The sequence below is a fragment of the Sceloporus occidentalis genome, unplaced genomic scaffold, assembly GCF_023333645.1.
Source record: "Sceloporus occidentalis isolate IW3139 unplaced genomic scaffold, rSceOcc1.0.p SCAF_2, whole genome shotgun sequence".
Lineage (NCBI taxonomy): Eukaryota > Metazoa > Chordata > Lepidosauria > Squamata > Phrynosomatidae > Sceloporus > Sceloporus occidentalis.
The window spans coordinates 204,106,565-204,133,843 of NW_028316982.1; the positions used below are offsets into that span (position 1 = coordinate 204,106,565).

General features: G+C 38.5%; 1 protein-coding gene across 4 annotated transcripts in view; it reads right to left on the reverse strand.

Annotated features, from left to right (window-relative positions):
* Window positions 1-27,279, reverse strand: part of ITSN1 (intersectin 1) — a 126,988-nt gene that overhangs the window by 53,853 nt on the left and 45,856 nt on the right. For 3 of the 4 annotated variants that reach the window (XM_089512047.1, XM_089512050.1, XM_089512049.1), the window contains exons 7-19: window positions 21,829-21,922; window positions 18,818-18,918; window positions 13,046-13,109; window positions 12,199-12,336; window positions 11,118-11,233; window positions 9,005-9,267; window positions 7,498-7,647; window positions 7,149-7,289; window positions 6,153-6,240; window positions 5,663-5,802; window positions 4,089-4,210; window positions 1,234-1,463; window positions 118-239 (exon numbers count right to left, since the gene is read on the reverse strand). In XM_089512047.1, coding sequence (XP_089368173.1) covers window positions 118-239; window positions 1,234-1,463; window positions 4,089-4,210; window positions 5,663-5,802; window positions 6,153-6,240; window positions 7,149-7,289; window positions 7,498-7,647; window positions 9,005-9,267; window positions 11,118-11,233; window positions 12,199-12,336; window positions 13,046-13,109; window positions 18,818-18,918; window positions 21,829-21,922 — 1,769 coding nt within the window. The remainder of the gene's footprint in view (window positions 1-117; window positions 240-1,233; window positions 1,464-4,088; window positions 4,211-5,662; window positions 5,803-6,152; window positions 6,241-7,148; window positions 7,290-7,497; window positions 7,648-9,004; window positions 9,268-11,117; window positions 11,234-12,198; window positions 12,337-13,045; window positions 13,110-18,817; window positions 18,919-21,828; window positions 21,923-27,279) is intronic. The other variant, XM_089512048.1, reaches the window with a different exon arrangement.

The following is a 27,279-nucleotide window of genomic DNA, read 5'->3' on the forward strand; positions in this document are numbered from 1 at the left end:
ATACCACACAATCTTGGTATGAGCTTTCAGCCTCCCATTTGTTAGTTTCACAACTAATCAATATTTAGGTTATAGAGAACATTTATGCTTTTTTCTAACACAATATTTCTCTCTTACCATGATGATGTCTCCAGGCTGAATAGTGATTTCATCATGGCTTCGGGATTCAAAAGGATATAATGCCCGATAATATACTATTTTAACATCTTCCGGAGCAGAAAATGTTAGTGGAGCCTTTTCTACATCCACAAAAAAAAAAAAAAAAAAAGGTTATTAAATCTACAAAATAAATTCATTTTACCTAGTTGTATCCCAACTTTAGCTGTATCCCAACTTTTACTTCATGGAATTAAACCAGTACACACCATACTCCTCATTCCTCCTTTATTCTCACAATCCTGTAAAGTAGGTCAGAGTGAGAGCAAGAGTGAGACCCAGGGAGTTTTATGCCTTTAGAACCTCTGTTTCCCAAACTCCAGTCCAAAGCTTTAACCACTACACAATAACTGGCTTTAGGAAGAGCTGAACAGGATGCACTATTACTATCTGGATACTAGCATTAGACAAATTGAACACAAACCCTTTTAGTTTGTACAGGAAGATGACTATTGGAGTAGAGGGGAGAAGGGACACAACTATTATGGTTTATTTTTATGCTTGAGATTGTCAGCTACTTAATGAACTAGCATGACTACTACCAACACTTCTGAAAAAAAATTAAATACCAAATTTATGTCATGCCAACATACCTAGGCTAGAAAAGTCCACATTAATACAGTAAAAGACTTCCTATGTTAACACACTGGTCTTTAGAAGTTGGGTGACTACCTGACTTAAAGTGGTTCTCAAGAATGCTAGTGTTCTTATGTCCCCCCTCCCCCCCTTAAAGTATGCTTTTAAGTTTTCACTAGTTTGGGACGAAGGAAATGAACAGCATTCTATCACAACAGTTAAATCCTTATTCGGAATTAGTAACTTTTTGCTTGTGGGTGTTTTTCATTTTCTGTTGGGCAATTTTTTTTTTTGCGGGGGGGGGGGGAGATTTTCAAATAATGATTCAGATTCAGCTTGGTGCTGGGAAAAACAAATTGATTCTTTGTAGCTTCTAGTGTGAATCTGGTTTTCCTTCCTGAACAAATGTAAAATGTGTTTAAAATGAGATGTACAGTTGTATATAATAATGTAAAGACTATAAACTCCATATGTACATTGTGGTCCCGTGTTCTGTTGTACCTGCAGTTGACCAGGGAGCTTGGATAGCTGGCTTTGTTGGATCTTTATGATGATGGAAAAGTTTATTTAATTTTTCTTGCACTTCTTGTTTGTTCTTATCATCATTCTCTCTCTTTTTGTTTAATTCTTCCCATTTTTGTGTTTCTTCTTCTTGTATTTTCCTTGGCTTTACGTGGTCTTCCTCCTGTTGTATTCTATCAAGCCACTGTCTCTCTCTCTCTTGAGTTCTTCTACAGTTATTAGTGCAGAAAAACAAAATGAGCATAATATTGTACTACCTTTCCTAACAAATGGTGTCAAAATATATTCTTGGGAGTCCACTCTACAGTATTTTATACTCTGAATGAAAATAAAAATACAGAAATTCTTAAAATTTTGTTAAGATTAAATAGTTTAATATTGAAAGCACTAACTATTTCCAGAAAATTAACTTGGAGGCAAATCTTAAATATCATGTACAGTGCCAGATCACAACTGTACAGTCAACATGGCATTTTAGTCAACATTACCAGTGATACCACAGAAAGTGATATACATCATCCGCATTGGAAAATCAAAGCAAATAACTATGGGTGATATGTTAGTTCCAAAGCAAGAAACTTAGAAAGCAAGAATCCAACCACCAGGAGAATCCAAACTCTGTAATGTAAGAGGTCTGTCAGTGAAGAAGGTGTTTTAAAGTAACATCTGATGAAGCAAATTGTAATCCACAAAAGCTAATACTAGAAATTTCTTTTTCTATATCAATCTCAAAGAGGCTAAATGATTACTTTATATTTTTATGCTGTTTCAATGTTCTGAAGATGTCTTTTCAGTCATGCAAGTCACAATGGAAAAGGCCACACAGAATACAATATACACAAATCAATATTAATTTTTAGCTTTAAAACATGATGATTTAATAAGGTAACCTGGTGGGATGGATAAGTACATGCAGTTGAGACATATCACATAAACCCTGGATTATAGTTATGACAATAACCAAGACATATTTTCTTCCCAAGACTATAGAAATTCAGGCAATCCCTCGTATGTACAGTATGTATGTGTTCACTGATTCATTCACATCCTACGTTTCTCCCAGTATAGGACTCAATTTGGCTCACGTTATGAAATAAAACAAGATACAGTTAAATCAACAAATAATACAAAAGTTTTAAAATAAACAAAAATCATATTAAAACATTGATTTAAAACTGTTTTAAAAGTCAATTAAAATATAATAATAATGATAAGAATGCCACAATTAAAAAAGACTATTGACACTCAAATGCCTAGTTAAATTGAAAAGTGTTCACCTACTGGTGAAAAAAGAACAGAGAGGGAACCAACCTAGCCTCCTGTGCAAGGGATGGGACCAAGAGAAGGGCCTTCCCTGAAAATCTTAAAATTCTGGCAAGCTCATATCAGGATATATGTCTGGACCCAAGTGATCTAGGGCTTTAGAGGGCGTAACCAGCACTTTATATTGTCCCCGAAAATAAACTGGTAGGCAGTGAAGTTGTTTCAATAGGGAAGTTGTATGTTCCCTGCAATGAACCCCAGTCAGCAGTGTTACTAATGCATTTTGGATCTGCTGCACTTTCCACACAGTTTCCAAAGGTGGCCCCATGTAAGTACATTACAATAATCCAAATGGGATATAATCAAAGCATGTGTGTCATCCTTGTTAGATCTGGCATTTCCAGAAATGGGCACAGCTGGAGCATAAGCTTTAACTGTGCTAATGCACTCCTGGTCATTGTCAAGATCCAGGCTCCCAGGCTTAAGTCTGAGTCCAACAGTACAGCCAAAATACATATCTGAGATTTCAGGAGAGCATAACTCTGTCCAGCACAGACTGAATGCTTGATCTGCTTTCCAAATGAACACTTCTGTCTTGCCTGAGTTAAGCTTCAATTTGTTTGCTGTCATTAGCTCTGTTATTGACACCAGACACGGATTTAATACTGACATAACCTTCCTTAGAATTTGATAGAAAGGAAAGCCAGTGTTGGATGTCATTAATGTATTTACAGTGAGCCCTCGACATTCGCAGACTTAACATTCACGATTTTGATCATTCGTGATGTTAAGCCTCCATGGTCACGTACTCCTCCTTCTCCTTCCTCTTGGGCTTTTCCTCATGGGGGAAAAAGCCCATGAGGGAGAGAGTAGCCAGGAAGAGTGACTGTGCCTTCTCCCCACCAGCCTTCCCTATCTTTAACTGGCTCTCTTGAGCCAGTTGAAGGCACAGGAGGGTGGGGGAAAGAGAGGCAGCAGGTGTGTGCCTATGCCTCTCCCCCCTCCTGTCCCTTTAACTGGCTTCCTCGGGGGGGGGGGATGTAATTGATGGTTTTCCCACATTTACAGGGGTCTTCTGCCCCTAATCCCCACAAATATGGAGTGCCAACTGTATTTCATTTCACTTCATTTGTTTGTTGCCTTTTTCTTAGATGGGACCTAAGGTGGCTCACAGATAAAAATGTTTAAAAAATGAATAAATAATTACAATAAAATTAAAACAATTAAAATAATCTAAACTCATCTATTCCACAAGATCAACCTTTTCTTGTCATATGTAAAGCCTGGTAGCATGGCAGGATAAGGAGACTCATAACTGGAGTATATCATGTTTAACCACGATAATAAGCATGAATACCAAGGAGATACTTATTAGATCAGGAGAGTGACAAACATGTTTGTCACTCTGTGCTTGGCACCTGTGAGCTTAGCCAGGACAAATATTTAAGAACTATACTCATCTTGAAGCTCATCCATTCCTAAATATTTGGACAGCATCAGACAATGTTCAAAGTTTCATCAGATTCTTTTCACAGTAATCATGAATGAATACATTGTATAAACTAACTCACCTCTGGCTATCTTTTTGCTTTTCCAGCTCTGTTTTCCTCTCTTGCTCTTTCTGTTTTAGCCTGTCAGCTTCTGTGTTTTTTTGCTTCTGCAGTTGCTGCTTGTTATGAATCTCCCTTAGTTCCTGCAATAAAGGAGTGCTATGTTACTATTTCATATAGCTCCCTATGTTATAATAATAATAATATAAATAAAACTTTTATTTTTATCCCACTTTTTGTAAAAACTATCGAAGCGGCGAACAACATATAAAATCATACAATGATATACACAATATATCCCCTTAAAAAAGAATTAAACAAATTGAGATTAAAATTACATAAATAACATTAAAATCTAATAATCGTGGGCAGTGTCATGGCAAGGACCAAAAGTGTCCATGGTGTATGGAAGTGATCGTTATGTGGCTGAGGACTCTATTCTATTATTCATATGTTTCAGCATGAAGAACAAAGCTTCACGTTTGGGGGAATCTAACTTACAAAGAGTGTCAAACTTCTATGTCTATGATCCCAAAGGTTCAAACTGTAGTTATTACCACTGTCTGTGCTTAACGTCCCATTACATAGCTTCAGTGGCTGGTGTTGGGTTCTAGCATTACAGATGCAGCACAAAATCTCTTTCTATTTGCTGTTTTTATATCATTCATAATTTTATGTCTTTTTACTACAGCTCCCTTTGCATGACTTTCTGCTATGTTAAACAGTCCCAAGCACCTAATTTTCCCCCATTAGCATTGTTATTAATGCCCCTTGAGTCAGTCTTGACTCACGGAAACCCTGTGGATGAGACATTTCCAAGCCCCCATATTCTCCACTTCACCTCATTCAGGAGCTACATCTCCACAGCGGGCCTTGAAAAATTGCACAAACCCTGATTCTTTCCTTTTGCTCCATTTGTTTTTTGTTTTTTTGCCAAAATGGCCAACTGCAGCAGATGCAGATATCATTTTTCTGTTTTCCTGGTGGTGGCATGGACTTTTTAAAATGCCAAAAAACAAACAAACAAAAAATGCACAAGTAGCAGGAATTCTGTTCCTATTTTTTTTTTAAGAAAGGTATTATTTGATGTTAAACAGTGCAGGGGGCCTGTAACCTAATTAAAATATGAACTGCCACTGCTGGAAGCTTTTAGGAGAAGCAATTCTCTTGTTTTGGTGAGAGAAGGAAAAAAGGCAGTTTGGGAAGCCTGGTTGGGTGAAGGACCAAAGTAACAGCCTTGAGGAGCCCCACCTCTGCCCTGGAGGGTGTTATTCATTGTTTCTAGCCAAAAAATATTTTGGGTTGTGTGACGACCATAGGGGATCATCCCGATGGTACCAAATATTTTTTGGTAAAAACATTTGCAAGCTCAAAGGAAGTATTCTCAAAATTTCAGCTTTTGATTTCTTGACCACAAAACTCACGTTGTTTCACATGTACTAATTCAACTTCATCAATGCCCATTTTACTTATTTAATAGATTTCGACCATTTTCCAGGACAAACCATCAATAGTTGGCTTCATCTGCCTTGTAAATATGAGCTCCTGAGATTTCAAAGTAGACTTTCAAAGTAACAAAGCTCAGGCATAATTACCTTTAGTTGATTATTAAAAATATCGATCTCTTGTAGTTTTGATCTGGTTTCTTTTTCTACTTCATCGAGCTGGTCACGGAGCTGCTGACGTACTAATTCCTTTGCTTCTAAGGCTCTTTTGATCGTGAGAAGTGAATCTCCTGTTTTTAAAATATTGACAATAAAGGTACTTTTCAGCGACTTGTGATTCCTGAACCAACCAAAAAGTTGCAATATTTATGTCCACATCACACACCATATTTTCCAATACACAGTGGACCCTTGTTATACGCTGGGGTTTGGTTGCAAGATCCCCCGTAGATAACAACATCCATGGATGCTCAAATCTCATTAAATATAATGACACAGCAAAATGGTGTCCCTTATTAAAAAAATGGAAAATCTAGGTTGGATATTTGAAATTTATACTTTTTAAAAAACATTTTCAAACCGTGGATGTCTGAATCCACGTATAAAAAATCTGTGCATAAGAAGGGCCGACTGTACTTACTATGCAAGCTGTTTTGCTGAACCTGCTTTAGCTGATCATTGAGTAACTGCTTCTCTGGAATTAATCTTCCAAGCATTTGCTGAGACTCCTAAATGAAATAAAACAGAATTCAGGTATAAATAAAAGCCTCATACTACAGCTGAACTGATTATTTTAGGAAGAAATCATAATATATATAAAAAGAAATTATGTATATACAAAAAGTCATTTTACAGATTTTGTCTGAACATTCCCCACAACATTTTTTTCTCACTCCACCCCATGAAACAGGTTAAGACAAGTAGTTTGTCCTTAACTATGGCATTTGCTTCCAAGGCTGACCTTGCTTTTGTTATGTTTTCATTATCACAATTCTACAAAGTGGTGGGCAGCTTGAGTTCAGGAGCCCATCTTCTGTCCCAGAACCCAACATGAGCCCCACCATCTCTGAAAATTGGCACAAATAAAGACAAAACAAAACTGGAAGTAGCTAAATGTCCATTTTCAGGGTTTGGGTTTTTTGTGGGGGGTATTTTAGTTTTGGGGGAAAAAATGGCAAAATGATCAGCAACATAACTTCAGCGGGGAAGGAGGGTTGAAGTATGTGCTGCCCTGGTAGAAGAAGAATAGGCCAAATTACTGTTTAAGAAACAGAAGTGAGTTGTCCTCATTTTAGCATTATTAAATTAAGACTTCTTTAAAAATAACACCCTAATCCTATGTCATGGAACCCTACCTGGGACTCCTTAATGTGCTTAGATATCCCCCACTTTTTTTTAAATGAAAAAAAAATAACCCATACAACACTCCAAACACTACTTGGAGCAATGTTTGTTTTCTTTTGTGTTTTCAAGTCATTTTTGACTTATGGTGATGCTAAGGTGACCTGACTATAATTTTGGTAGACCAATATTCTGACCATTACTATTTTAATATTTATATGTTATGCTCTATGGTCCTTCTTTATTAGAACAAAAAGGATGTAATTGCTAAATACTGCAGAGATCATATACTCACTTGTAACTGTTGTTGCAAATGTGTAATTTCTGCTATTCTTAGTTCTCTAGACTTGTTTGTACTCTCAATCTCTTGTCTTTGGGTAGCCAATCTGCATCTGATATCCTGAAGTTTCCCCTCCAGCTGATGTTTTTTATCATTCTTGAATAAGAAAAAAAAATTACTCAAGTTTTAATTAGAGTGCAATATTAGTTGCAAGAAAGTTTCAGTCTGGCCTGTAAACTGGAAAAGAAAAATGAATATGAAAAGGCATATGCTGTGATAATTAACTGATCTTGTAATTTCTAATCATTTGGGTTTACATACTATTGTACTTTACAATACATTTTAGAAGATATTCCCCACTTACTAAAGCTTCTAGTTCAAATTCCAAAGTTTTTTTCTTGGCTTTCAGAACAACTATATCCTCTTGCTCTTTGTTTCTTTGATTCAGGAGCTCTTGCCGCCGATTCCTTTCCCACTCAAGCTGTCTTTGCCTCTCAAGTTCCCTTTTTGCAGCCTAACAATGATTAAAAATATGAATTAACACTGCACAGTCTATGTAATGTTATTATAAGAATTCATACACTTAACTGAGATCTTACATTCTGATGAACTCAAAATTATAGTAATAATAAATTCTTATAGCCTTTGCTTATATACCTCTAGGAATGTGAGAAGCTGATTTATTCCAAGTCTATTGGTCCATCTAGATGACTGGCAGACATTCTCCAGGGATTAGCCAAAACAATTTTCAACCTTTTCTAGAGATGTCAGGGATTGAACCTTGGATCTTTCACATAAAGCTTGTGTTCTACCAGTGATCAATGGGAAAATAAAAGGCTACTGAAATATTATGTTATTTTCAGGTAATTCTCACTTGATAACAAGTTTCATCTGATGTATTAATTACAATAACCATGGTATTAATTTCCATAATTTAGAAAAAAGAGAACATATCAATTAAAACCACCCTAGTTATTTCTAGCAGGATTGCTAACAGTTTTAAATTTTCATTTAAATAAAAATGTACCAGCTCCAAATTCTCTGAAAGTAGCTTACAAATATTCATCACAATGATGACCACAGCTCTCACAAAATGTCAAGCTATTTGCTATGTAGGAAAAAAACTGCCAAAATTGCTATAACACTCTGTAAACGGTCAATGAAAGGTCTGCTTTAGAAAACAAACTGTCTTAACTATGAAGACAGGGATATTTAATACTTGGCTTTCTTGGGCACTCTTAAAAAGCAGGTATGAGAATCCTGTCAACTCTACATAGCATAGCCAATGATGAGGGAATGCTATGAGCTGTGTTCTTCCAACATCTGAAAGGCCACATTACTCCTATTCATCCTAAAGCATATATGAGAAGTCAGTCCTTAATGTTCCTTTGATTCCATGATATGCAGGGCTTTAAAAAGGTCAACAACAACAATATGAGTACTTCCAATTGTGCCCCAAAAGTCAACTGGAGACACATTATGTAACTCTCAAAGCAGCCAACATGAATCCATGTGGATTTAAATCAACATGCAGACAAATCTCACAGTATTTTGTCTTAGATGGGGGCTGACGAACATATGGTGATGATGTAATGTTTTTAATGGTGACCTGATGGGAAATACTATTTAGCAATATCTGGATGACCACACGTTCCCTATCACTGTCTTACACAAGTAAAGAATTAGGTAATTTTCTATGCTTTCCATGGTAAAATGTTGCATTGAAGTTTGGCTATCTTCCTGCTACAATTTGATAAAGAAATGGTTTCCCTAATACAGTTTTTGAAAAAACAGCATGATAAGTATTCCCCAATATACCTTTTAATTTGTTTTTAGACAAGTAGGTATTCCTTCTGAAATTGTCCATTTACCTCACGCCTTTCTATTTCTTTCCTCCTTTCCTCTTCCCTCTGGCGTTCCAATTCTCTCTGTTTTTCTAATTGTTTTTCTAATTCTAACTGTCTTTTCCGTTCCTGTTCCTGTCGTTCACGCTCTTTTCGTTCCTGCTCTGCTCTTTCTAACTGTGCAAGACGCTCTTGTTCTTTTCTTTGCTGCTCCAAGAGGGCTTGCCTCCTCTTTTCAAGCTCAAGATTGCCACGTTCAAAGTTCTCACGTTTCTTATCTTCAAATGTAACTGTAAGAAGAATGTTACAATTAGAATTCAGTTTATGCTGCATGCATGAGTATTTTTAATGCATAAAAACAAAATTACATCTTCCAAGTAGAATGTACTTTAATATCTTAAGTCTCTAAACAATATAACCAGTATTAAATCATTTCACTATCATCCTAATGGTTGTACCAGACAAACAGTAATACTCCATGATGGTTTACAATTAAATACCACCTAGAGACAATTCTTGAAGTACTGTATTTTCCGGCGTATAAGGCGACGGTGGGTATAAGACGACCCCCCACATTGCCCTCCGGCAGCATCCCTGGACTGCCCTCAGGGGGTCTCGCGCCGGCTGGAGGGGGCCTCTCTGGAGGCAGAGAGGATTCTCGGCGGCTGGGCTCTCACCACCATTTTTTTCCCAAAAGGCAGCAGCGGGGAAGTGGCTCCAGAGCCGGCCTGACCGAGGAAAAGGGCCGGCCCCTTACTTCTCCGCGCCACCGCCGAGGAGTAAAAGGGCTGGCCTGGCCAAGGAAAAGGGCCGGCCCCTTACTTCTCTCCGCTGCCACCGCCGAGAAATAAAAGGGCTGGCCTGGCCGAGGAAAAGGGCCGGTCCCTTACTTCTCCACAGAGGACTTCTGAAGCTGCTGGAGGATCGGAGGATCCCTGGTGGCGGCGGCGGCAGCTCTGAGAAGGGGACGGCATTTTGCCTCGGCCCGGCCAGCCCTTTTACTCCCCGGTGGTGGCACGGAGAAGGGGCCGGCTCTTTGCCTCGGCCCGGCTGGCCCTTTTACTCCTCAGCAGCTGCACGGAGAAGTAAGGGGCCGGCTCTTTGCCTTGGCCTGGCTGGCTCTGGAGACGCTTCCCAGCCGCTGCCTTTTGAAAAAAAAAATGGCGGCCGCAGAGGGTCTTCTCCCAGACAGCCGGCACTCACGCCGGCTGGAGGGGGCCTCTCTGGAGGCCTGAGAGGATCCTCTGCAGCCGCCAGAGACAGGGAGGTGACCTTGCCATTCGCCTGTCTCTGGGGTATAATTCCAGCGCTTAAGGCAGACTTCAAGAGTCACCTTATAAGCCAGAAAATACAGTATGTAATTTTTTCCATTTGTCTACAATGCACCTTTATAGTGACCACAACACACTGAAGAGAAAACAATTGATGCAATTCATCAAAATCAGATGTTATGGAGCCACAAACTATTCTTTAAGCATATCCTTTATGACACAGGTGGGCAGAGTGTGACCCAGAGGTTGCATGCTAGTCGCCAGAGTTTCAAAATACCTGGGGCATGGGAAAAAATTCCCCATATTTGTGCTCCTGGGGCCATTTTAAGTGCAGGAGCAGCATATTCCTAAAACAGGAAGTGATCCTAAAATAACATCTGGTAACTCCCTGTTACTAAAAAACGACTGCACAAATATCCAGCCTGGTGTAGTAGCTTGTTGGGCTATAACTAGAGAGCAGGATTCAATTTCCTGCTCATCATGGAAACCCACTGGGTGACTCATACATTCTTAGCTCCAGAAAACTCCATGATAGGTTTACCTTTGGGCCACCTGAAGTGGTAAATGAATTGAAGGCACATAGCAACAACAACAACAACTGAACTAGCCCAGTGGACTGCAGACATATTACAAAAATGTCCCCAGGTCTCCTAGAATATATTTGGGCACAAAAAAAGGGGTTTCAGATTATTTTCTGCAGGGGGGTGGCAGCCCCTTGAGATCTCTTGGAGGATCTAACATGGACCCCTGCTTTCCATAGTTGCTTGTCCCTGCCTTATAATGAGAATTTCAAATAATAACTTGTTTTTGTTTTTTTGGATCTCCTCAAAACGCAAGTTGCAACCACACTCATTTACCGTTTAACTCACCAGGCAATTTCTTTTCCAACTGCTGCTGCTCTTCTTCTAACACTGGTTCTTCTGGTAACCTTTGGTCTACTGAAACTGAACTTGTAACAGAAATGCCACTGCCAGAACGAACTCTTCTGTCAGTAAGGAGAAGCCGTGATAGGTTAAAATGTGTGCATGCATGCAGCACTACTGTTATTAGTTCAAATATTACTATATTGTTCCCTAGTTTGTTGTACAGAAAGTCTACCTTGGAAATCAAACATATGACAATTCACATACAAGTGTATATCACCTGATTCCTAATTAATTAAATCATATCTAAGTGTCTAAATTTGGTGGTTCAACTTACAATGCAATGAGTTTTGAGGTAACACTCTGCTGGTGACATTACATGTATAAATTACCATTTGATTCCTTAACAAGGGCAGGAAAATATGTGACTCAATCATATTGCAATAAATTAAATTCAACATCAATGCTAAACTACAAAAGACATTTCTATTTTTCTAGCATTAAATGATACTTACACTGTCCATGTGCTATAACAAATCGAAAGAAAGGGCTAATTCATATAACTCTCTGTATCCAGTTAGCTATTTGTTTTTTGAGCCACTTTCCTTTGTGATACTAAGTTGCTATCTGATGGATACATTATGAAGTTGCACAGCACTACTGCAAAACTATTTATAATGCTATGACAAATCAGTAAGCTTGCCATTATTATTATAATCATGGCTAAGGACAAGCAGTGTTTTGTACACATAGTCAGTTACTTTAAGCCACATTTTTTTAAAAAAAATATTATGTCCACTCTAAAGTGATTAATAGTAACTTCAAGACAGATAACAATCTGATATTACATCCTTCAATATAACAATTTAAAAATACAATAAAGGGACATGGCACTTTTTATGTGTAAGATAAACAAGAGATCATATTCCATTTTGGTAAAAGGGTGAAGTATAAATTCAGTAATTTAATAAATATAAATACATATCATATTTTTTCTACACAGTCTTTTAAAAATCAATAAAAACAAAAATACAGATCTAACCAGTCATAAACTTCAGGATCAAAATTAAAATTGTAATACTTTTACCTAAATGAAGGAGGAATATATTCTGGAGATAACACAGGTGGCAATGGCTGTCCCGACATAGCCATATCTATTAGATGCATAGCCAAAATAAACTCTTCTGCTGTCAGCTTTCCATCCTGATCAATGTCTGAAAGATTCCTATTGGGAAAAAGATGCAAGTAAAATTTTTATTTCCTGTGCTCCCACCACCCTTCTTACTTTCAAGGACAGGAGAAGGAAACAGGGAACAATCTATATGTCTGTTCTTTGATCAACTAGACTAACCTTGAACACTCTCACATTCTCTCAGAATGTGAGAATGTGAGAGTGTGGAGCGAAGAAGGCAGATGAAGATGTAATCAGACACCCAATTCTAATGGGTTGGCGACTTTGACCCACCCCTTCCCTTTCAGGAAAAATATTTCCTTTCACAAAAAAAAATTATTTTCTTATGAGCAATAGGGTGTTCGTGCATGTTTTGGTAACTTTTATTATATATTCTTTCTCCATATCAACGTCTCCCTATCACTATGTAGATATCTGAATTATAATTCTTTTTAAAAAAGGAAACATGGTGGGTGATCATCTACTATTTATTTCCAGAGACAGGATACCCTTTGGAAGACAGTTAATATGAAAATGCTTTGCTGCAGTTAAGAGAATGGTATTTCTAATGCATAGGAACATTCTAATACTTGGCATTCTTTTAGAAGACCTAGCTTTACAAATTATACTCTGAACTGTATTCATGTCTTCTGCTTTAATAATAGAAATAAATATACTTGAAAATGTGATAATGAAGCAAAGAGGGTCAAAAAAATGGAGATAATGCAAGCAGCTCTTATACCTGAATACAACAAATGCTCACCATATTGTGGCCAACTGAGCTTGTGGTAAACTTGATTGCATAAGGATAGTTCTTGCTTGTGGACCTAAATAAAATGGAAACATTAGCACATATAACAATGACTATATTAATTTTTCAATATATGAATTGTTTGTTGTTTGTGTGACAATCTTACCTAATTTATTTGCAGCATAACTAAGTATTGGACCTAAAAGCCATCAGGAAAGAATCTTTTAAATTCTACCAAAAACATGCCATTACTACCCTCCACCTCTAATCAGAACTCTCATATGCTTCCGAATCCCATCAACCGAATTTTATGAATGCAGATTTATATAGTATTTAGTGCTTTGAATGCAAGTACTTTTTCCTGTATATTTTTAAAATGCCTACCTGAATGTCTATATATGACACTCAAGCTATCAATTGTTATTGTGCAAGTTTATTCTCTTGTACTGATAGCACACAGCTATAACCTATGCATTCAATTGTGACATTTGATTCCTAGATACCAAACGTTTCGGCCTAATTAGGGCACTTTATAATCATAGTCAGCTTGGAATAAGATGTGGTTTACAGGGACAACTTTCAAGAGTCATATCCATGGTGCATTCTTGCACCAACTCTGTTCACCCTTTATGTGAATGATCGTGAAGACATATTGAAGAACAAAAATGGTCATGTGCCCAAACTAAATGACAGAAAAATCCCCACCCTGCTTTATGCAGATGATAGTGCAATGCTTTAAAGATCTAGAATAGGGCTCAAACATTTGTTAGAGAAATTTTCAAAGAACCAACTTAAAATTAATTTTTGCTAAATCTAAGGTCCTTATTTTTGAAAGAAATTTTTCTGTGTAGATGGAGTTTAAATAGTTGTTTCTTAGAACAAGTCAGAAGTTTCCAATAGCTCGGGCTTGTCTTCTATCATAAGATTTTGTGGACCTCCGTAGATCAGCAGCTATTAGTTAAGTCTTAGGCTGTAAATCAGTTGTTTTAAGTTTTTGTTTGTTTGTATTTTTACAAAAGAGATTATTTCTGCTATTAAGGTTTATAATGCAATTATAACTTCCATGCCAAATACTTAAAATCTATACTTCATATCCCAGATGTGTTTCTGACCCTGTTGAAATGCTTGAAACTGGAGACAGTTCCAACTTGGGCATGGATGACTGCTAAAATGTTTTGGCTCAGTTATTGTTTTCAATGGTGGCAAAAGCCTGCTTAGTTACTTGCGATGGGTAACTACATTAACAGATGGTCCAAATACAGAGCCCCAAAAGTGGCCACAATTGGTCTTTCATCATCTTTGCTCATTAACCTAAGTTATGATACAGTGTTAAAACTAGTTAAATAAAGACTCTGGGATATTGCATTTCACAATCTTTGGGCTTATTCCCTTTCTTTATGCTCACCTAGTGCTTTGAATATCCATTACATAGGATCTTTTCTTCTGGCAAACTGTATAAATAACTTGACTGATCCTAATTACTGGATAAGGCCAGATGTAATGCTTTCCCTTCAGAACTGCTTTATGTTAAGTATGCTGGGTTACCACACTCCTCAAAATGTTGACAATGTAGTTCACTGGGGGTAGAAACTGTCATATATTTTATTATCTTTGTTTTTTATAACCAAGCTCACAAATAGTTGATCTCTCCTCTATTAAGCCATCTGCCTGGCCAATCTGATGAGTTTAATGTTAAAGTGCAGTTGGATAATAGATGTTCTAATGTCATCCTGTCAGGTGCCTAGTTCCTGTCTTTGAAAATTAAGATTAGAGAGAAGTAAACTCCTTTTAGAGCTTCCATCTGGAGCAGTGGTCCCCAAACTGTGCTCTTTAACCAATTTTGGACTTAAGCTCCCAGATCCCAGATTACTGACTGGCCCACACAGCTGAGGCTTTTGGGAGCTGAAATCCAAAATCTCTTAAAGGACGCAGTTTAGGGACTACTGTTTGAGAGTATCTCAAATGTTTTTATTGAATATGTCGATTTTGGTGTGTTTATGGAATGTTAAATTGTATCCTATCTGATACAGTACAAATTTTGTTTGTTGTTGTTTGTATTGATGGGTCTATAGACTGTAATAAAAGTAATAATAAAAACACAAATATACTATGCAGCTTCTACAGAATGTTCAAACATTTGCTGGCAACATGTATATGAACGAGTCACTTACTGTGGTTCTTAGAGAGGTCATCTAGAACCTCACATACAGGGTTCTTGTATTTGCACAGAAAGTCAATTCAGAACCTTCCAGAGCTGAGTGTGTGTGAGGGCACAGTTGAGCACTCAAAGAGTCACAGTACTCAGTAAGCAACCTGTTCTTTGTGGTCTCTGTGCCTCACCCAAATGGGTGAACATGAAGCTTCCTAGAGGATGGTGGGCAGGTCACTGGAGAACATAAGACAAGACAGCACAACCAAAACGAGTTTCTGCTCTGGTCCTGCATCAAGTCTGTAGTGCTGGATGAATGTCAATGGTTCTGACCATGTTGCCATCTTGCATAAATCAAGAAGAGGAACTCTAACCAAGTGCTGCTGATGTTACAACCACTTATTCTGAGTGTGCTCTCAAGCCAGGTGGGATAGGCTGTTTAGCAAGTTCGTAAGAAAATATGATTTTGACAACCCACTTCGATCGTATTTGAGAAGAAACTGGATGGCCTTTTTTGGGTCCACCATAACAGTGAAAGAGTCTGGTAGGATTAACAGAACCCTGGAGTAAACTGTATTAAAAAACAAGAGCTCTATGGAAAACTTCAGTTAGTCCGGGAATAGAGGATTGGTTGTTTAAACTATCTGATATGGTGCAATTAGACAAGTTATCTTGTTTGATAAGAGGTCAAAAGATTGGGACAAAAATAAAAGAATTTAGGACCTCTTGCAACAATATCTGAAAGAGAAACAGACTGAAGGTGTTGGGGAATATATGGTTTATACATAAGGGTACAATGTATTTAAACCTAAAAAGAAAAAGGTTGGATTATTGTTACCTTACTTTATAAGGCCCGTAACCATAAGTCTGATAAGGACTGGCTGAATTATACAACATGATATGACTTCTTTTGGAGTTCAGGAAGTTATGTTTCGTTTTGTTTGTTTGTTTTGTCCTGAATGATGTTTTGTCTGTTGTTTTTTTTGGGGGGGACAGGGGTGAGGGGGAGGATGTCTGTGTAATGTTATGTAACGATTGTATGTTATGTAATGTATTGTAACACACGTTTATGTTTTTTAATTCAATAACAATTTAATTAAACAACAAAAAGAGCTCTATGGACATTGAGGCAATGGAGGGAATTTTCCACATTAGTCAAAGGATTCAGATAGATGGTAGGTAAAACTGTCCTCACTGAGATGGAACTGGAAAATAACTGTTGATAAGAAGGCAATGTCCATTAAGTAGACTACCTTATCCTGATGAAACACTTAAAATGATAATGCTAAATGTTAAGCTGTCTGTTTGCATGCCCATCTTGCAGAGGTAATGGCAATGAGAAACACCACTTTGAAAGTAAGTAGACACTCGTCAATTGTGGTAAGTGGCAAGAGACTCTCTGTCAAGATGGTTAAAGTCACAAAAGCTTGCCCTACTTCACAAAAGTAATTTGAGAATTAACACAAGCCATCTTGCAGGAATGCAGCTCATCATCTTTTGATAAATAACAGGTATATGGAATTCTGCACAGTCTTATTTGGCAAGAGGCCTTTTAACGTCAGTGATGTATTGCACATATTAAAAATTCTTATACACAAAGGATATGAAGTACTGCAGAGGTTCAACAGTTTTAATAGTAAAAATGATTGAAAAGGAAAATGAGTAGTTAACTACATTTACACAAAGATCAGAAAAAATTAATGGTCTTTGTACATTGACGTGACTTGTTATTGATTCGGGAGGCTTGGCACATCAATAATTCTATTTTTTAGAAGTCTATTTTTTAGAAGCACAATAACAACTCCCCCATTTTCTCTGTGCTGAACTCATCTGTACATTTTGAGAGCAATACACATGGTTTTGGTTCTGTTATACAAGCAATGGTATTCTTGGTTCTGTTATACTAACAGTGACAATGAGGAAATGGGATGCATTCTTTTGCCAAGGCTCCTACAAAGGTCACAGAGGCTAATGATAATGCAACTATCTTTTAATCTGCAATCAGAGTATATGTGTAAGTTTATAAAAAGAGAGAAAAATGTAGATGATATTTTTAAAAATGTCTGCAAACTGCCTTAATAATAGTTTTTTGTGGGTTTTTTGGGCTATGTGGCCATGTTCTAGTACAGTTTCTTTCTGACATTTCGCCAGCATCTGTGGCTGGCATCAGAGATGCCAGCCACAGATGCTGGCATCAGAGATGCCAGCCACAGATGCTGGCGAAACATCAGAAAGAAACTGTGCTAGAACATGGCCACATAGCCCAAAAAACCCACAAAAAACTATGGATGCCGGCCATGAAAGCCTTCAACATTACATTGCCTTAATAATATATATATATTTTAAATGAATACAAATATTTCAGTAAATAAATGTTCAACATGTATGTAAAATAATTCAATAAGTAATCAACCTAGTTAAACTGATGCCAGAGCTCAGATTCTATCTGGAGATCTCTGAAGTCAGACACTAAGGCGGGTTACAAACCGCCATAAAATACATAGTGACTACGTATTAGGGTTAGGAAAGGGCGATGCTTCCGCCATATTGATGTAGCAGATGCTGTGCGTCTGCACGTCGTGCGGCGCTTATGATGTCGCGAGTGCGCCATTGGTGCCTCGCGGCGTCATAACTGCGCCGCAGGAAGAAGCTCCATTTTGGAGCTTCTTTTTTGCTCCGCGAGGGAGTCGTGTGGTTTGGCTGCTGCGGCTCCCTCGTGGAGCAAACAGCAGTGCCAGCAGGCCGCCGCAAAGCAGTGGTCTGTAACACTCCTTAGTCTTCTTTAGAAATATAAGAGCCCTACAAAATCAGTACAATTGGGCTTTACATTCCAGGGACTCAGGGTTCCTGACCCAGCCTGGATTTGCCCCTTCTCTCTTGTCGCTCCTCACTCCTGGAATCTTCTTCCCAAACATGTGCGGATGATCACTTTCTTAGTTAAGTTTAAGTCCGAACTAAAGACGACTTTGTTTAGAGAAGCTTTTCAGCTTACAGCTTGATTTTTGACTGTTAGATAAGTATGTATTAGTATGTATTATTTTTATAGCCTACGGTTTTACAGTTATTTTAATGTTAAGTCGTTATTTTATAATTTTGTTGCTTTGTTAGGTTGCATGCCGTAAGCAGGTTGTTATCTATATCTTGTTTGATGACTATGTAAAGCGCCGTGTAAAACTTATGGAGCTATATAAATCAACTTTAATACAAGCGTCCATTTAGTGCAGCATCCTATTTCTGATAGTGGATGATTAAATGCTGGTTCACTGTATACCATAAAGACCAAAGCTTCCACTACCATTTTCCCCTTAGCAATTGGTGCTGAGAGCTATAGAGCTCCTGATCCTGAAGGTCCATTTAGCAATTGCATCTAGTACCCCACTGATGGACCTGTCTTTCTAACAATAGTATTGTACATGTCGTATTGTTGTTGTGTGCCTTCAAGTTGTTTCCAACTTATGGTGATCCTATAACAGCATTTTCGTGGCAAGATTTGTTCAGCTAGGGTTTGCCATTTCCCTCCTCTGACTCTGATGGAGTGTGTATCTGTGATGTCCTTTTAAACACTGTAATTCACAGAGTTCACAAAGCCCTATATTTTAAAAATTATTTTTTAAAACAAAAACATTACTGAATACCTGTTAAGTGTCCACTCATTGTTTTATCATGGCTATTGAATAGCTGCCTATATTTCAGTCGTGATGATTGAGGAACAGCCCATTCTGCTGCTGGAGAAGCACTGGAACAATGAAACAGAGACAATTATCCCATTATCATTCATTCCATGATACTCGGGAAACTTTGGGCCTGAACAGACAGGCCAAAATAAAGCTGCTTTGGGTCACTTTAGAGGTATGCTGTTTAAATGACACATGCATCTTAAGAGGCCAGAAGCTGCGCCAAAGTTGCGTTCCAGTCCTTAGGACTGGAGCATGGCTTTGGCGCAGCTTCCGGCCTCTTAGGATGCTTGCATCATTTAAACAGCCTACATCCAAAGTGACCCGAACCAGCTTTATTTTGGCCTGTCTTTTTGGGCTCTTTCTTGCCACAACTACAGTACATCTAATGAAAAAGAAATGAGACAATAGCACCATAATGACATTGACAGGGAAGGGAGGAAATCCTTGCTTTGTGGGACACAGCAAATTTTAGAATGGAATAAAGTTCAATTAGTGGCATTCCACTTAAAATAATCAAGAATCCCACTATCCTTTGCACCCATATTATCTTAATACAGTTGGCTCTTCATATCTGCAGGGGTTCTGTTCTGGACCTCTCTGCGGATACCAAATCAGTGAGACCTCAAGGGCTAGCCTGGAAGAAGAGACTCCTCCCTCCATAACTGTCATCTTCCAGCCTGCGACGGAGGGAGATGACCAGGCAGGCCCAGCTCCATCAGGGCTAGCCTGGAAGAAGAGACTCCTCCCTCCATAATTGTCATCTTCCAGCCTGCAAGGGAGGGAGATGACCAGGCAGGCTCAGCTCCATCAGGGCTAGCCTGGAAGAAGGGACTCCTCCCTCCATAATTGTCATCTTCCGGCCTGCGAGGGAGGGAGATGACCAGGCAGGCTCTGCTCCATCAGGGCTAGCCTGGAAGAAGAGACTCCTCCCTCCATAATTGTCATCTTCTGGCCTGCGAGGGAGGGAGATGACCAGGCAGGCCCAGCTCCATCAGGGCTAGCCTGGAAGAAGACTCCTCCCTCCATAACTGTCATCTTCCGGCCTGTGAGGGAGTTGACCAGGCAGGACCAGCTCCACCAGGGCTAGCCTGGAAGAAGACTCCTCCCTCCATAACTGTCATCTTCCGGCCTATGAGGGAATTGACCAGGCAGGCCCAGCTCCATCAGGGCTAGCCTGAAGAAGAAGAGCCCTCCCTCCAGTCCATCTGCTTTGGTCCAGGCCTTAGAGGGAGAGAAGAATGCTGGACCTGATCCCCTCCCCCCCCCCCCCCACCATTCCCTTCTCCTTTTGTGTCATGTCTTTTTAGATTGTAAGCCTAAGGGCAGGGAACCGTCTATTATCCCCTCTGTTATAAGCCGCCCGGATTCCCAGAGATTGGGCAGCATATAAATAAATCCTATTATTATTATTATTATTATTATTAGTTTCTTTCCAATGGCAGCACGAATTGTGCATGACCGCATTGGCATGGCCACGTGGATACATTGCCATTGGAGGGAACAGGGCAGAGCCATCTGTGGATTTCCAGTTTGCAGATGGTAAACCTGCGGAAGAGGATAGCCAACTATCCTTGCTTGTTTACATCATTTAACCTTGCATTATAATGCTTTCATATAAAATGCTGTTCATACATATTCATTTGTTGTCAATCTGTGTTTCACAAGGGAAATATTTGTAAGAAAGTTTCAGGAAGGAATCAAAATGTTCTCTTAAGTGCCCAGTTCATTGCTGCTCACCTCAAATAATAATTAAGAGCAGAAAATAAAACAAACAAAATTTAGAAGACGAGTACTGAAGAGAGTCACAATACTCCCCTCCCTGTATACCACAGAGAAATACTCTATATTCCATATAGGCTACTAATGCCAGGTGGAGGGGTTATGGATATTATCCTTCATTCTTTTTCTGCTTTTGCTTCTAAAATTCATGAAGCAGCAGACTGCTTAAAATAACAAGGCAACAGACCTATGCGATGCATTTCCCCTAGTCCTAATCTTTCAATCCAAAAGAAAAAGAGTACCTTGCCCTCTAACAAATCCTAACAACCTAAATAACTAACATTTTGAAGTGAAGAAATAATATCAGTATGACTCACACAATCTGTGGAGTTCAAACATACAAGGAAGGAAAGTAATTAATTAATACCTGAATAAACCAATTAATGATTTTTTTTAAAAAAAGTCTGGGGATCAAATACAGTGAGCCCTCCACATTCACTGGGGTTAGGAGCACAGTACCTCTGCGAAAGTGGGAAAAAACCTATTTTTTTACCTGAGAGAATACCTCTCTAGGAATCCTCCAAAGCAACTCTTTTGTCAATATCTGGCAGACATTGACCATAGAATTGCTCTGGAAGACCTACAAATGCCTAGGGAAGTGTTCTCTCTAGGGATGTCTAGCTCCTCCAGTGTGACTTCTGGTGTGGGGCTTGACTGAAGAAATTCAGTACTAGTAAGATGGCAAAATGCACACCAAGGAGTATACATTGTATCTTGCCAAAACCACCTCTATACAATTACAATCACAATTTAGAAAGAGTTGTTTTTCTAGACTAACAGTTCCCAGACTTGGTCCTCCAGGTGTTTTGAACTTCAGCTCCCAGAAACCTCAGCCATTTTGCCCAATGGTATGGGATTCTGGGAACCAAAGTCCAAACTTGGAAGGCCAGAGTTTACTAATCATTGTTGTAGACAATATCCTCATCTTGTCACTTACATTGAAAACTCTTCTCTTATATGCATGCTCTTCTTTGAGTTATATAGGCATAACACAAAAGAAAACGAGACTGTACAATATGAAATGAGATTATAAACAATTATACTTACACACAAACATGCTTTTCAACAAGATTGATTTCATGCTTCTAAATTATACTACTACATGACAAAATCACATCCCTTATTTACAAGTCCCTTTCTTGGATTGAATGGGAATATTTGTGTCTAAACAGCCACAGAACCATACTTACCCAGCCACATCAAATGATTGTGCCTTTTGCAATTTTGCATTTAATTGTGAGCCTGCACCAGATCTACTGAAGGAAGAACTCTTTGGCAACGTGGCTGAAACAAAACAGTTGTGTTTTAAGATCAGTTAAATTGAATCTCAAGTACATGAAAATAGTTTATATTGTACAGTACTTCAAATTGAAGTTACCAATATGCAAGGTGTTATTTACAAAATTAATTTTCAGATTATTATGATGCCTTTTGTTATAAAAGGCCTCAACGTTGCTTGTAAGAAAAATATTAAAAACTCTAACCAACCAACAAATAATAAAAAAGGAAAGCTAGGAGATAAAAATAAAAACAACAGAAAATATTAGGTTAGGCTAAAACATAGATGAAGATACAAAAGCTAACTGCCAAAACAGGTGCTATTTTACTTTGAATTTCTAATTCAGAGCATTTTAAACAATAACATATATAAATCATTAGTATACTTACCTACTTTGTAAAACATAAACAATGTAAAAAAAAAAAGTAAGGTACAGCTATCGGCTGCTATAGATAAGATGGCACAGACCTCACACTATTTTTCTTAAGTGACAAACTATTGCTATTCTAAAGTATCTCAGCATTAGAAAACAAAGGTTTAGGACAAAAAAAAATCTAAAATGAGAGATTGAAGAGCCATTCTTGGACATCTTGGATATGCAATCTAGAAAGTTGAGTTATTCCCCTCGTGCCAGTGAATGCTGCAATCATCTCAAAGACTTAGATTTCCCCTCGTTAATACAGCTGATTCCTGTGCCTTCAACTTCAGTTTCGTTCCAAAGCCTCCTAAATATCTAACTTCAAATTTGCTGGTTATGTATGTCTAATCTAATGTATTTATTCATTTATTCATATTCATTTATTATATTAATTACTATTATATAAATGCAGCCTGATGGGAGTGGATTGCTTATATGAGCCATCCAAGAATGAATTCTCATAGTAAGTACCAATCTCTCATTCTCTAGATGGCACATATAAACAATCCATAAAGTTGGGATGCACCAAAGCTATCCTACTTCGGGAAGGGAAAAGTCTGCCCTAACTATCTTACAAATTGTAGCACTCTCCAACCAAAAGCACTTATGCCACGTTATATTTTTTTATTCTGTAATGCCATATAAATATTGAAGGCTCTTTCCAGCCAGCTACATTACATACATCCTCTAATGATGCTGATACAAAGTAGGCAGCACTGGTTGACACAGAATGTATCAAATGTGGCCATACATTTTGAGATCTTGGGATCGTTTGTGAAAATCAACTTAGAAGCTTTGTTACCTAAAGACCTAGAATTGAACAAGAAAAATAATGTCTAAGTCATGAATCAGATTTGGGCAAAAATTGGCACATTATTGGATTGGAACAGTCCTCTATTCAATCTGTACTTTGGTAGGAATGATGGATCCAATTTTTTTAGCTTTTCTCAATCCCACTTACACAAGTAGGGATGTACAATGGCATCCTCACCCAGGGTGTCACCTGACATGAGGCCAGGACTTCTGAAGGTGGGGCCAATAGGGTACTCCCCCTCACTGCAATGGTGTTTAGACTGGCACTGCAGCAGCAAAGTGGGTCATGCTTAGCTCTTTAAGCAGCCCCCCCCAGCCCTCCGAGTTCCATGCTGCCATGGCTGCCCGGGATCCAGAAGGCAGCCGCCACCCCCACTACCCCACCAGGCGAACCCCCCCCCCCGGTCCACACGACTGCACACACAAACATACCTATGACAACACTGGGGATGTATTGATATAGCCACCAATTCTAATATATACCTTGCTGAACTAAGAGTATCAGAAAAAGGACTTTAAAAGTGAATGTGGTCAATGAATCTTCTCTCAATGCTTCAAATGGCAGTGGTGTCTACTTATTCAATACCAAATTCAGATTCCATATTGAAAAATCTATGTACACTTGGTAGGGCTTCCAAAATTGCTCTCCTGAGAAACCTTCACACATGCAGGTGTAAGGATAAAGCCTAATGCTTAAACATGGTTGTTAAAACGACCACCTGCCTCTTCTGCATATTCAGTCTTAACCCCGTCTCAACTTCCTGAAGAATTTCCAGAATATTATGACTGTTACCTTGTTCCTTGTTTATATCAGTATTATGCAAGCAACACCAGGCAACAAATACTTTCCATATAGCATTGCATATTCTACGTATGGAAGACCTTCTTGAGGCTAGCATGGTCTCCATAACAGCATCTGCATAGCCTTGTTGATTCAAATGTCTCCTTTCAATGTCAATTCCATAAATTTCATCCATCCTGCTTGCTCCTGCTCAGGAAATTAACCTCCACATTCAGAGAACCTTTGAGGTATGTTGCTGATAGAGACTCCGTTACTTTTTCTGCCCAGCATAAGATTCAATTCGCTTCTCTTATTGGCTGTACCGATCTTGATCCCCCTTGTTTTGAAATGTATGACTTCACTGTCATGTTGTTCATTGCTATTTGCATATTTCAACCTCTATGTTTACAAATTTGAGGAGTGCCAAACTTACAGCTATCAGCTCTATGAAATTTGCACTGTGATTCAAGTCCATGCCACATTATGTGCCTTGGACTGACCTCCCCTCACAGTGTGCTCCCCAAGTGGTCAGGCTCAAATCTGTTATTACGACTACAATCTCTTGTGGTACAATACTAATGGTACACTCTGTTCAAATGACCATTGACCATCCACCATTTGAAATCCTCCTTCAAATCTTGATCTTTACCAGGTAGTGGCAATTGGTTGCTATTGATAATTGATGTGGCCTCAGAACATGCTGTAGCATTCTGGTACACAGTCTTGCCCAAGGTACTAGTTGAATTGTGGGTATTAGTAATCCCATAATTCTTGTCACTTCCATCAAGTCTCTGGTTCTCTTGGTTTTTATTAATTTTGGTTCCTTCCTGGTTTTTTAGTACTCTGTCTTGGAAAAGAACATATAGCTCTTGGTTTTATCTATAAAAATTCCCAAATACATCAGAATCTGTGTGGGCTTGAGATGACTTTTCTCATAATTCACTAAGAAACCATATGTCTGCAGTGTTTGTAATGTTTGTAGAATGTTTGATCTTGTTCCTGCACCATGATTTCAGAAATACATTGTCCAAATAAAGAAATAATTTAATTCCTTTCTGAAAGAGATGCCACCAAAGGTACCTTGAACACTGTGGGTGCAGATGCAAGAGCAAACAAGAGAGCCCTGAACTGACAGTTTATATTCTGGTATTATAACCATAAATGTCTCCTGAATATTGGAACCACTGGAATGTACAAATAAGCTTCTAATGATGCCATGTGATTGTTGGTGTCCAGATTGTCCCTGATGTTTTGTCATGTTTCCATTTTGAACCTCTGGTATTTCATGAATCCATTTAGATATTACTCCTTTGAACCTTTGGGAATAGGGCATCACTTCTATAGCTCTATTCTGCAGAAGATGCTCATGCCGCTCTCTCTCTCTCTCTCTCTCTCTCTCTGAACTAGCTGTTTGGTCCAATGTTTTGGTACTGGTGATTGATGGTATCTGCACTTTGGTGGCACTTCAGATAGAATGTGGTACCCTTCAGTTACCATTTGAATGACCCAAAGATCTGTTGTTACATCCAACCACAGTTACTGAAAACACAGAAGCCTTCCTCCTATCAGAATACTTTCTTTGTCAATATTGGCTTAGCCTGTCTCTTTTTTGTTGTATTGGTATCTTTATTTTTTCTGGCTAAAATCTGTTCTGCCCCACTGAGGTCTTCCAAACCTAAACTTATCTGGCCTTCCAAAATTCTTTCCTCCTCTAAAGGAATAAAAAGAATTTCTAAATTGCTTTCTGTCTAGTCTTTTCTTTCATTGAAGGCATCACTTGCTTTTTATCTCTGTTCTTTGAGTATTTTTGTAAATCTTTCTCCCCAAAAAGTAGTTTTCAAGTGAAAAGCATATAAGCTAAATCTGTCCTTAACTTCTGGTCCACATCCTAGTGACAAAATCAGAATGTGCTTTTTACTACAGTAGTTGCTGTGCTGTTCCTATCTGCAAATGTAGCCAAATCATGGCCTGCATCTGCCACAAACTGGAGAGCCCTTTGAATCCTCTCTACAGCCCTATACGAGGAATACTGATGTCTTGCTCTTCTAATATTTCCCACAACTATAACACTGCTGGCCTGGCAAACATGGATGACATCATGAAGATCTTATTGACAAAGTTAAGTTTCATGTGCCCTTTTTAGCACTGTCTCAGTTCTGTGCTCAACATTTCTAAGGGCCGTATTGGCTTTTCTGGGAATTAATGCATGAGAAAAAAGTGTAGAAATGGTGCCATCGGCAAGTGGGACTTGTAAATATGCTATATCAGTGATGGCGAACCTTTTCAAGGACGAGTGCCCAAACTGCAACCCCAAACCTATTTATTTATTGCAAAGTGCCATATCCCTATGGCTTTCTAGTAACAAACTCTGGCAACTCTGTGCTGAGACAATGGCACATGTGCCCACAGAGAGGGCTCTGAGTGCTACCTCTGGCACGTGTGCCACAGGTTCCCCATCACTGTGCTATATCTTTTTTTCCTATACATGTATAATTTCTGACTACAATCTATATGTCTCTTTGTACTCAATGGTAATTCCCACTCCCTATCAATTAAATCTCTGAACATATCTGGTAGAGGAATTTCTATTTCTTTGGGCACTGGTGCTTTCATTACAGCTGCTGCTCTACTCTCTTTACTGTCTATCCCCTTTTTACATTCTAATCGTTGGCTTTCCTCCATATCCAATCTCTGCAATATGCTCTTTAACATGTCTCAAATAATCTACGTTAAACAGTGGGTCTGAAGCCATATCTTCTCCTTTCTCACCATCTGTAGACTGTTCTGTTTCTGAACTTTCCAACTCTTCCTCCTATCTCCTGCATTTGTTTTTTTTTATTATTATTGACTGTTTCCTCTGTGCTCTTTTGTTCCCACACTTCTACTTGCCTCTTAGGGGAACTGCTGTAACCAACAGTGTTCCTTCCTATCATCTGTCTTCAATGTTTTTATTAATTTATCAGGTCTGTCAGACATTGAATACATTGTGCTTACACATTGCCCTTCCTTAAAATTAAATTAAATGAATGATTATAAATCATTAAATTTCCTTCTACCAGTGAACTGGCATTTGTGAATTCATTAATTTATGGATTTCTTGTGCTGCTGACTTCTCTGCTGTTCTTGTTGCTGATTGGTCTAGCTCCTCCCCTCTTCATGGAACAGCTATTTTCAAGATGACAGATCAAAGTGAAAATTTTGCTATTTGTCAGCATTAAGCTGCAAAGGACTTGACCCTTTCTTTGTAGGTACCTCTGGGCTTTCCCCCCTTTTAAGCCCCTTTTCTAAGTTTGTTTACCTTTTTCAGTGCTGATGCCTCACTGTCTGCTGTTTTCAGATGTGACTGGAGG